The sequence below is a fragment of the Gymnodraco acuticeps genome, unplaced genomic scaffold (assembly GCF_902827175.1).
Source record: "Gymnodraco acuticeps unplaced genomic scaffold, fGymAcu1.1, whole genome shotgun sequence".
Classification (NCBI taxonomy): Eukaryota; Metazoa; Chordata; class Actinopteri; order Perciformes; family Bathydraconidae; genus Gymnodraco; species Gymnodraco acuticeps.
This window is the reverse complement of record NW_022990501.1, coordinates 5,196,425-5,208,155: the sequence shown is the minus strand read 5'-3', so window position 1 is coordinate 5,208,155 and position 11,731 is coordinate 5,196,425. Positions and strand designations below refer to the sequence as shown.

The window sequence follows — 11,731 nt, the reverse complement described above, 5'->3', positions numbered from 1 at the left end:
CAGCTCACTGATCCAGTAATGAGTGACCCGACAGTGAAGAATAAATACATGTATAACTAGTTTAGCTTGTTCCAGAGGTAGATCAAACAGCTTAGTGTGTTAGGTCTAACTCTGAGTGTGTGTTGCTCCGCTCACCGGTCCGTCACAGCGGGCGGAGCTGCAGGATTTCTGCTTCACACACGTTGCATAGCGCTATTTTACTGTCTTTTTCGGACACCTTCAAATACTGCCAGACCGGTGAAGCCATTTTGGCGAGCTTGTTTTGCCGCACACAGAGAAAAGTGTCAGCGGCCGATCGATCGGAGCATCCCTAGTATATACTGTCCTGTTTCTTATAAGTCACTTGAACACAATACAGCGCTTCCTACTTACTGTCATGTATTCATTTGAGCAGATTTGATGGCGCATTAAAGCCACCTACTGGGCTTACTGGATTAACACATAGGTTGTAAATAAATAAAATAAATGATTAGAAACTAATAAATATTTGAATAAATATATAAATTAAATTAGTGTATAATTGATCTGAAGTCTTCCCAAGCAAATAGCTTGTATTACTTTCCTAAGCACCCCATGGTGAGTAGCAAACATCTAAAGTGATGTATCATTAAAGTATAGCAGCGCAGTGGGCTGCGGCTCCTTCACAGTCAAAGCCACGTTGGGGTTTACCAGCTCTATGCTTTTAATGTGAAGCAGCAGCAGGACGTCACATTAGAACTAGCTTAATCTATCCGGCTGTGAGAGTTCATTATTCTCATCAATTCAATCAAATGACTGTGACACAGTCCTGTGAATGTTGTGCAGGGGGGGGGCACTCCATCAGTAACAATGAATATAATATACAGACAGCTTTCTGAAAATACCTTGGGCTTCAAAAACTTTAATGGATCCTTATAATCAATTTACTTTGTTTTGAAATATCTGTTGACATGTGTTCTTTGTTATCTTTTTTAAGTTCTTAAATATAAATTTATCTACAACTAGTTCAAAACTTACAGAAGAGGATTAGGGCCATATGAAAAAAATATTTGGGGGATGTGAAAACCTTTTAAGATTTTTTTTTCTCAAACAAAATAAATAAAAGTTAAAAATATATTTGTTTTTGTTCTGAGAGAAAAGTCAGAATTCTGAGATTAAAGTCAGAACAAAAAAATAAGTAAATGTTTCATGTAAAAACTTGAATTAAAATGTACGGAAGAGGATTAGGGCCACATAAAAAAAAAAATTGTGAGGATTTGAAAAAAAATATTATTATTTTTTGTTCTGAGAAAAAAGTCAGAATTCTGACTTTTTTCTCAGAACAAAAAAAAAACATTTTATTTGGGAGAAAAAAGTCAGAAATACCGGTAACTGTAGAACCAGCTTCACTGCGATTTACACATTGCAGATGGTTGTATAATGATTTATTATGGTTTCCTCTTGGACCCCTCTGGCGCGCAGAAATGCACTCACGTCCTCCATTGTTGCCTACTGCAATGTGTAAATCGCAGTGAAGCTGGTTCTACAGTTACCGGTATTTCTGAGAAAAAAGTCAGAATTCTGAGATTAAAGTCAGAATTCTGACTTTTTTCTCCCAAAAAAATAAATGTTTTTTTGTTCTGAGATAAAGTCAGAATTCTGACTTTATCTCAGAACAAACATTTTTTTTTTTTTTTTTTAAATCCTCACAAAACATTTTTTTTATGTGGCCCTAATCCTCTTCCGTACAAATGTATTCAAAATATCAAGTATGATTTTATGTACCACTGCCCAGATGTTACAAGCTTTATGCATTCGGCTTTGTTTCCCAGCTGTGGGGTCAGAAGTGGAAGAGGATGAGGAGGAGGATGAAGAAGACATTGATGACAGGAAGGAAAATGCAGGCAATGTTGAAGAAGGAGGAGACAACGTGTTGATGAAGATCCGTAAGCAAACAGACATGACAATGAAGCAAATAATCCAATGTCTGGCCTTCAAAGTGGAACAGCAGTGTGTGTTTACTGCCACTAACTCTAAAAGTCTTGGATGTATGTGTGTGTTCAGGTGAGCTGGCTGCTGACCCAGTGGCTGCCCATCAGACAGAGCTCAGGGTGTCTCCAGGCTCACAGAGTCCCAGCGTCTTTGATGACACCAACAGGTGTGTTTTTTAGACTTGTTTTGTCCTTCATGTCATCTGCTTCACTTTTGACCTTAAAAATACAGGATTTCAGACTTTGGGCCAGTCTTTGTAATGCAGCATGAGTGTGTGTGTTTGTGTGTTCTCTTTTCAGAGCCCATTCAACACTAGATGACGTGCTGCAGGGCTATTTAGAGGAGGGCCCCACAAATAGCCCAGTTGCAAGTAAAAGTGTCACCAAATTGTGAGTGCCACGTACAGACCGGCTGCACAATTATTGTAAATCTAAGAAATCACATTATGGAATAGTGTAATATTCAAACTGGAGGAAACAATACTTGTCAAAGGGTAAATATGTGTTAAAATACAAGTTTGAATGAATGGAGAGATGAAGATATCCTGATGCATATTTGTTTCGTACTGAAAAAAAACCACTTAAATGTTATATATGTTTTTAATGAGAATGAGAATTATCATTCAAAATGAATAAATCCCCTTATATTGTCAATCATATCGCAATTGCATTATAGGTCCAAATAATTGCAATTCATTTATTTGTCCACAAATCGCGCAGCCCTACAGGCTGAGCGTGGTTTCAGTGCCACTAAAAGTCTTTTTCTAATTCCATTTCAGTTCATATACTTATTATTTTTGAATGTGCAGGTAGAGACCGCTCAGTTAGCATGCAGCTGTTCATCTGTCTAACAAACTGCTACAATAGAAAACATGAACTAATGCAGTGCCTCCCTTCTTTAGGATTCAGCTGTTTGAAGGACAGGCTGAGGATGATGATGATGAGGATGAATGAGAACCAGTAGGAGACCATTCACACATTCACAGCTCAACAACCTGAAGAATGTCCCAACTGGTAAACTTTATTAAGATTCATACATAGTGTGCTTAAGAAACACCTGGGCTAGACTAAAAAATACACACGGCAAGTCAAAGAATAGGAAAGAAGTATTTCACAAACAGCAGTTTCCTTATATACAGCACCTGTAATATAATTAGGTTATCACCATTAGCAGTTATATTACCATTATCAAGCGTATTTACAGTTTAATTTGAAATAGACTTTATATCCAAAGTGCAAGAATGCAAAATCTTCTTTTCCAGAACTGAATAAGAAATGTGTTTTATCAAACATCTTAAACAAAATGTACCTTTTCTGATCAGTACAGGAGGAGTGTGTGAGGACCAGGCTCAGTGTTCATCAGTCAAACTAAGGAAGTGTTCTTTGAGGTGTGTTTCTTTGAGTTATTTACAAGAGCATTTGGCTTGTTGGTTACGAGTACTAAAGACAGAGCTGTATTCATTGACATTTTCAAAAATGTGTTCAGAAATTCTGTAAACTAATCAGTTTGTATGTAGCAGGTAAAAAGATTCTGCCGTCTTCAACGTTAGAGCCATTGAAAAAGAGCCGTTTTGTTTTCTTACTTTGTGCTGTATAAGAATGTTTTATCAATAATTGACCCTATTTATCTTGACTTAAAATCCTTTGACAAAGTTCTTGAGTGATGTGTTAGCTGTAGATGTCTCTTAATAAAAACCAGCTGCAGCTTGAGCATCTGAATACCCATCATGCTTCAAACCTGTTGAAACTGCAACAGGAAACAGCGTGAGGGCTGAAAATACGGCCAATGTACCCACAAACATGTAGGGGCCCTCAGTGTCTTTACTACTCCAGATGGAGCAAATCCATAGACACCCCCCCACCCCTCACTCAACAGTCTCTGGGGGCCGGGGGCCTCACATGACGAGGCGGACGTGGCCCTTCCTGTCCAGCTCCACCAGAGAGAGCTGCTGCAGGGCCTTCAGCTTGGCATCGCTCACCTTCATCTTCATCTGCTTCATCTTCTGCACACTGAGGGGGGCACTGCAGGGGGGGGGTTATATACAGTGATCACATGTTTTCTACTTAAGGCTCAGTTGGATTTTCCCATTGGATTTCATAAAATTGCAGGAAATAAGATCTTATCCAATCACACGTTTATGATACATAATGTTAGCAGGATAATCTCCACATACTAACACTACATCATTGTTTTTGAATACAAAAGTTAACAATAGCTTATAAACAAGCTACATCACGGTCACATAACTTCACATCACAACCGCTAAACTAAAGGCGGCTAATGTTCGGCGTTTAGTAGTCACATCCACTTGTTAGCAACCGCTGTATTTTTGACACATAGAAGCTTCAGACATTCACCAGTGGCGTATTTGCTCTGATGTCATTTTGGTCAGAGAACACAAAGTGAAATGCCCTTCAGCTTGTGTGTCAAAGGCCCATGTTTGTTATCATTATTTGAGATGTGATGGAGCAGGGTATACCTTTATTAGAGGTGCGTCTGTTGTTTTTAGAATGTGCGTCAGGGTGGACACCTTGTCTTTATCTGCAACCTAAATCCACCAATGAATAACCTGAACCTTAACTAAAGACCTTAGTTCAGACATCTAACCAAAAACTAGGGATGGGAATTTGAAAGCAAATGTATATTCGAATATTCGACCCCCCAAAAAACGGTTAACCGAAATGTACATATCCTATAAAAAAAAAATGTGCGGAGGCGATTCACTATCAGGCCAGCTGTAGAGAAGACCCTCTCAGCTGGAACGGAGGTTGCGGGTATAGCAAGGTATAGCATGTATGTATAAGTTTAATTTGACCTCTACACCGCACTCACTAACCTGGTCGAAATATTTCCACATCCTTTTTGACGCCATGTCTGTTGTGTAGGACTCTTCTTAGAGTGTAAATAATTACCGGACTATGACTGGTAAAATATGTTGAATACCGGCAAAACTAAATCTCTCCTGTCAAAATGTCTTTGTACTTTGCCGCCACACACGGTTGCCAAGCAGCGCTTATTGTTGTTTAGGCTGGCCACTCATGTGTCGCGAGTGTTGACAGGGGGCGGGGGAGCACGCTCATGAACTGTTAGCGCCGGAACCTCGCAACGGCTGCGGAGCTCATTTGGGCCTAAGATGAGGTTAGCGTCTGCGTGATCTGCGTGTAGGGAGGGGCAGCAGCCATATCATTGGCTAGAACTGATGGATTTGGACATAAACACGAGTGAAGTATAACCGGACGCGAGAGAGAGAGAGATCAGCACCTGCAGCTCTGCCCGCTGTGAGGGACCGGTGAGCGGAGCAAAACACACCTTTAGACCTAACACATTTAGCTATGGCACGGTCGTATATATATATATATATATATATATATATATTTAATTATTCAATTTGATAATATGTAATCAACTCCATCACTCCCAAAAAAATTTTTTTTTTATAAAAATATTCATAACTCATATTCGAATACATGAATAATTTCAAATATTCGATTAATCGTTCCCATCCCTTCCAAAAACATGTTCAAAAAAAACTTAAAGACGTGAGAACTGAAAGTGGTCAAATGCTAACTCATTTCCAGAGTCAGGACTCATTCCTGTACTACTCTGAAACATTAGTCTTGCCAACATACATCTTCATACAAAGGCATCATTCAAATGCTACCCACGTAGATATTAAGATGCTATTGTGCTGAAAATAGAAAAGAGTCGGTGTAGTGTCTCGACCTGTCAGTGCTGCTGTGCTGCTGCAGCTGCTGGTAGAAGGTGTTGAGGTCGGAGAGCTTGATGTTGGCGCGGACGCTGAGAGGGAGCGACTCAAACATGGCTTCACTCAGATCCTCATTCTCACAGCCTGTGGACACACACAGATATCAGCCACAGTTTGACTTCCCACTCATACCAAGTGACATCCTAAACCAAGTAGTGGTGACAGGAAGTGGGTTATAAAACCATCCAACAGCTGGTGTACTAGACACTGACTCTACTGACCACGTGTAACACTGATTGAGTCTGGGTTCCATGACACTACCCACACAAGATAAACATGTCATTGTGTCCTACAGACGTTAACAATATACAGTATACCCTTCTTTAGACGGGTTGCTCTGATTGTTAAGTGTTGTATATCAGGGACTGTTGCACAAACCAAAAGAAAAGAGACCAAAGAGGTCATGTAGGGAAGAGGATTAGGGCCACGTGGAACATGTTTTGAGTTCTGAGATTACAGTCAGAATGCTATATTTTTTAAAGTCGTAGGATCACCAACACTTTAGCAGCTCCTCCTGAGGGGAACAGGACCGCCTGTGCAACATTTCTGAGCATCCTATTCAACAGTTCAGGCTGGACTGAACGCTGGACGGACAGTGTCAGAGAGTGGGGGACTCACTCGGTGGCTGCGGGGGTTCAGAGGCTGCTGCAGCAGGAGGCGTCTGAGAGAAAAGCAGACATCTTTAGTGTGACAATGGCCAGGGGAAGATGAGATGTGTGTGAAGAAGAGTCTCACGATGTGTTAAAGGGAGGACAGCACACAGCTGATTCACATTCATGTTAATCAATGGCATGAATACAGCGGTTCTGGGAAGGGCTGCAGTCGCTCCACTGGATTGTGGACGTCATTGCACACGAATACAAAGCAGGTGGTCTTGTGCTTGATTGTTATATGAACAGTTACAGTGTAGTTATGGCAGGGAGCAACTTAAGTCCCAGGCTCCTCCAACAATGCAACAGAAATATAAACAAGACAAGTGAAATATACAAATAGAATAAGATGAGCTATAGTCAGAATGTCAAATGAAATACTGCTTATTGTAATAATAGATACATATGTGAGATGCAAACAAATGAATGGTATGAAGTTGTGTTGCTCTACCAGCTGGGGTAAAGTGGCAGTGGGGTGGAGGTCCCAAGTACATGTGTCGATATTAATATTTGACCTGCGGAGCGCGAGACGGAACAATCATCACATCTGTAGCTGGTGTGTTCTAATGCAGAGGTTATTCATCATGTCTTACCTCTGTGGGCTCACTGACACCCAGCAGCTCTGCTGACTCCTGCTCTGACTCTGTCGCTGGATCAACCTGCAGCATGGTGACACACACACACACACACCACACACACACACACACACACACACACACACACACACACACACACACACACACACACACACACTCATTGAATGTTTTATTTGATATGATCATATGTACATTTTAAGGATAATAAGCTTGGGTAAGAGGAGTTCCAGATCAATCTTTTAAAGTATGTGTTGAAGGTTTGCTGGTTGATGGATCATATGCAGACCAAGATGTCTTAGCTCCGCCCCTCCAAGAATAAGGAGAAAGCAGGTATTGGTAGGTTGCAGTCGGGGGGGATTTTTTCACACTATGCAATATTTGTTTTTCGAGATCACATTAAAAAAACAGTATCTGTTGCTGGCTTTGTCAGTCTGTTAAAACGAGCCAAAAACATATATTTGAAAGCCAAAAATGTACAAGGCCTCCTTTAATGAAATGTCATAACCCCTTAATTCAAACATTACAAAGCTACTATTATAAATTAAACTGCATTGGTTTTACAATTTGAAACTCTTTAGATGCAAACTGCAGGATGAGTCTATTTTGTCTCACGTTTAGCAAATGCATCTGCCATTTGTGACTCGCATGACTTTGTATAACATGAATCTGCTGGCTCGCAAATGGCTTTTGCAAAACAGGCCAGATGACGGGAAGCATGTCCAAAAAGTAAAAGAACATCGTCCACTGTGACATTCACAAAGGCTTAATATGAAACACTCTGTATACAGTGTAAGTACACAGTGTGGTACCAGATCATCAGTGGTCTGCTGGAAGTGTTGGACCAGCTCCATGGCCGTGCTCAGGTTGTTTCTGATGGAGTCCATGGATTCTTTCTGAGCCGCTGTGATCTCCTTCACCTGCGAGCTCAGCGCTGTGTGTTTGGCCTTGATGGCCCTCAGGTTCTCCAGCATCACCGCCGGGTTCTCCTGCAGGAACACAGTGCAGATAGATACACACATCTTGTGTATGGTTTCTCATGTATACTGTCAGAAAAAGTTTGAAGGTCTGAACTGAATTTGAAGTAAAAATACACTGATGCTATGTAAGGTACATCATTATACACAGGTATGATTAAACAGTTAAAAAGTTGTTATTCATCTTTGGAAGAGTCAGATAGAGCTCGACTTACAGAACTAAAAAACATAATGCCATTCCTCAATGAACTGTGTTTATATTGGAGGTTGTACAATGACATTGCGTAAACAGTGTAGTTACATGTTGAAATATAGTATTTGAACTTCAGTAGTTGACAGTTTGATGTCCTGCAGACCTATCTCGAGTTGTGTAAAAAAGTTAGAAGAAATGGCTGCTGTTATTCCATTACCTTAGCAGCACATCCATTCTCTGAAGCGTTGTTGATGAAGTCCAGCTTCAGACGCTTCTCAATGTACTCCAGGTCTGCCTCCGACTTCAGGAACTGCAAAGACACTCAGCTTTATGTTTTGGTACTACATGCTGTACACACGTTCACCCTGCCTTTCTGATCAGAAGTAGGCCTGGGTTTTTCTAGATATATTAAAAAGAGCCACAGAGAATTTAAAATCTGATAAGGATGGTGCATTCAGGGTCAGTGGAGCTTTAAAGTAAAGGTGATAGGACCAACAAAAGCCATAGAGTTGTGTAGTGATGACTATAACGTAGGCCAACCCGGTCAAGTTAGCATCAAAGGCTCTCTCCACTAAAAGCAATATGTTTTAACAATGGATTTTGGAATATTGCAACCAATAAGATCTTTGGCAAAAACACATGATACTAACCACGTTATGCTGTTTGAAACCTTAATGCAATTGCCTGAAGTAGAAATGTAAATGTTATGGTGCAGCTGCTCTCTGCAGTTTTCAGATGCTTTGACAATACTATTGCACTGCTAGCTGTCTGATACAGTAGTGCAATGAAGTCAGAGCACCTGCCAACAGCTCAAGTGTGTAGAACGCTCCCTCGCTTGCAACCATTTCTGGCCGGAGCCCTTCTAATGTTGCACTGCTTTTCTAGCAGGGCCAGCAGCCGTACAGTAAAAGAGGCACTGGACAGACAGAAGATTACCCTCAGTGAGTTGTGAGTGTGTCATATATGTGAGAGACCCAAACAGACCCCTACAACCTCAACCAAACACCAAGTCCCAGAGTCATTGAAAAGGAGTAACTTACAAGCAGAGGTGGACGGAGTACTCAGATTATTTACTAGTAAGTAAAAGTAGAAATACAGTGAAAAAACACTCCTACATCTAAAATGTACTTAAGTAAAAGTAAAAATAGTATTAGTAACAGAATATAGTACCAAAAGTAAGAATACTTGTCATATTTGTAATTGTTTAATTAAAGAGGGGTTTATTTGAATTACTTTATATACTATTGTGTAGCTTAACAACTTAAATAATAATAAATGATCATGAATAAACTGATTTTAATTTTTTATTAATTAAAATCTGTAAAATAAATGTAATCGAGTAGAAAGTACAGTATTTGCCTACCTAGTGTAGTAAAATAATGAAGTAGCATAGTGTGAAAATACTGAAGTAAAGTACCTACATTTTTTTATTTAAGTACAGCATGAGTAGATGTACTTAGTAACATTTCACCACTGCTTACAAGTATTATCGTAGAAACATGAAATACATATTATATGTATAAGCTGTAGTGAAATGAGTGTACCTGAACGCGCCCTGTTTCAGTCTGTCTGCGGCCAGTTGTGTTCACTGACCGCTGCTTTAATGGTGGCCATGTTATTACATGTTGAAAACAGCAGAGCTGGGAAACGATTTCACAAAGCATCTTTTTTGGCTTACGCCCGACGCAATAACGGCAACAGTTAGCTAGTGAAATGGAGGCTTTAATAAACAAGGTTGTGAAATGTACTGCACTTAGACAGGCAGCTGAATGGCGCAAATGTGTTTGAATTGTTTTTTAATACAAAGAGAAAATCATGACCCGCCTGCTCTTACTGTGGGAGGAGTAATAACTCCTCGGATATAACGAGCTGCTAAACGTCTCTGAGATCGTTAACAAGGATTAAAAGCAATTTCACAAGATGAATACAAGGGAAAATATAATAGTTTTACACTGAGCTTACCATCGCCTCTAGTTTATCAACTGTGGTCTCCATGTTGAATAGTTTCCAGCCTGAGGTGGGCTCTGTCATTGGCCAGCTGTCATGAATGGAGGCCGCTGATTGGACGGCTCTGCTGCCCGTCTCTTTTTGTGGAATGGTTAAAAAAAATTCAAAACAACTTTATTAACAAAGTGTATTTCATCAATTGAACACTTTAAAACGCGGTGTGCGGATTGTTTTAATTCAACTAAACAGCATACAAAACAATTTGTTTAGGATTACTGTATATAACAGCCCATTCCATTTTTATGTTTTGAATGTATGTGGTAATGCTCTTTTCTAAAGCTAAAAAGACTACAGACACTGCTTTGGATATTGTTACTATGCAAGGACAAGTACTCGAAGTGGTTACCTGTTATAAATACCTAGGTATCTGGCTTGATGATTGTCTTACTTTTAAACTTCAGGTCATTAATCTGCTTAAAAAGCTGAGGGTTAGACTAGGTTTCTTTTTTAGAAACAAGTCCTGTTTCTCTTTTGAAGCCAGGAAAAGGCTAGTCACTGTGACCTTTTTACCTGTGCTGGACTATGGTGATTTGATCTAAATGAATGCACCTGCCCATTGCCTGGAAAAGTTAGATGCCGCCTATCACAGTGCCCTGAGATGTGTTACTAACTGTAAAGCACTTACTCATCACTGTACCCTGTATGCCAAGGCAGGTCTGCCTTCACTAACTGTACGGAGGCTCAGTCATTGGTACATGTTCATCTACAAAGCCATGTTGGGTAAACTACCTTTTTATATCTGCTCTCTGATCTCTCGACGAATTGAAAGTACGTATTGCCTGAGATCTCATGATGTGGTTTTATTAAATGTGCCAAGTGCTAGGACTGTCTTAGGGAAGAAAGCTTTTAGTTGTGCAGCTCCACTAAATTGGAACAGTCTGCAAACATGTTTAAAACTGAGCACTTTGGTTCCCCTGCATCATTTTAAAACTCAGCTGGGTGACATGCTGTTTGATACTCATGGTACTTGTCACTGTAAATAGAGTTTGTAAACTGTACCCTGCACATTATGTTGTATGTCATCCTTATTGTTGTTCTGTTGTTTTTATGTTACATGTGATGTGTAACTAAAAGAGATCTTTTGATCTCAAGGGGCTTTCACCTGGTTAAACAAAGGCTACAAACAATGACCATTTTTAGCTTTTACACCAGTGTGGGTATTTGTTTCTGTCGGGAATTGAACCCTGCTCTTCTAGACTTGAATCTTAACTCCGAACAACTGCTACTCAAGCAACAAAACCACAATAATTTACAATTCTTTTTTGAGTTTTTTTAAATACTATCTTCCAGTTCATCTTTTGTGGGTTCTGTGTTTGAGTATTGCTGCACTCTAATGTTTTATGCAGAATGGGAAGACTAGAAAAACCTTGCTTTACTCTGACTTGGTTTGAGGTTCATTTGTGCCTTGGTACAACACAGGGTCACGCCAACATATAGTTGTATGCCTTTAAGCTACAAAAGACATAACAAAACATAACTTGTTTTTATAGTGAACATGGAGGATGAGTTGCTGAATAAAAATCTACTCTGTTGTCTGGTGGTAGGACAGCAGATAGCCTACTTCTGTATCTCTTGGCAGGAGGCAGCGGAGGGAG

General features: G+C 40.0%; 2 protein-coding genes across 2 annotated transcripts in view; one reads left to right on the top strand and one right to left on the bottom strand.

Annotated features, from left to right (window-relative positions):
- The window catches only part of LOC117552913 (YTH domain-containing protein 1-like), a 4,930-nt gene extending 1,973 nt beyond the window's left edge, over nt 1-2,957 (top strand). Inside the window, exons 4-7 of the mRNA XM_034226595.1 lie at nt 1,791-1,904; nt 2,023-2,116; nt 2,250-2,339; nt 2,852-2,957. Coding sequence (XP_034082486.1) covers nt 1,791-1,904; nt 2,023-2,116; nt 2,250-2,339; nt 2,852-2,903 — 350 coding nt within the window. The 3' untranslated portion in view covers nt 2,904-2,957. The remainder of the gene's footprint in view (nt 1-1,790; nt 1,905-2,022; nt 2,117-2,249; nt 2,340-2,851) is intronic.
- On the bottom strand, nt 2,948-10,205 carry ska2 (spindle and kinetochore associated complex subunit 2). The gene is made up of 7 exons (XM_034226677.1): nt 10,092-10,205; nt 8,347-8,439; nt 7,772-7,948; nt 6,960-7,025; nt 6,335-6,377; nt 5,674-5,800; nt 2,948-3,971 (listed from the first exon to the last, which is right to left on the bottom strand). Exons 1-7 carry the CDS (start codon nt 10,158-10,160, stop codon nt 3,845-3,847), a joined length of 702 nt encoding a protein of 233 aa, XP_034082568.1. The 5' UTR covers nt 10,161-10,205; the 3' UTR covers nt 2,948-3,844.
- Nucleotides 10,206-11,731: the final 1,526 nt, after the last annotated feature.

Coding starts and splice junctions, on each gene's coding strand:
- ska2 (XM_034226677.1), bottom strand. CDS start 10,160: ATGACAGAGCCCACCTCAGGCTGGAAACTATTCAACATGGAGACCACA. Junction 7,949..8,346: donor AGAATGGATGTGCTGCTAAG/GTAATGGAATAA, acceptor GTGTTCCTGCAG/GAGAACCCGGCGGTGATGCT. Junction 6,378..6,959: donor GTGTCAGTGAGCCCACAGAG/GTAAGACATGAT, acceptor CTTTTCTCTCAG/ACGCCTCCTGCTGCAGCAGC.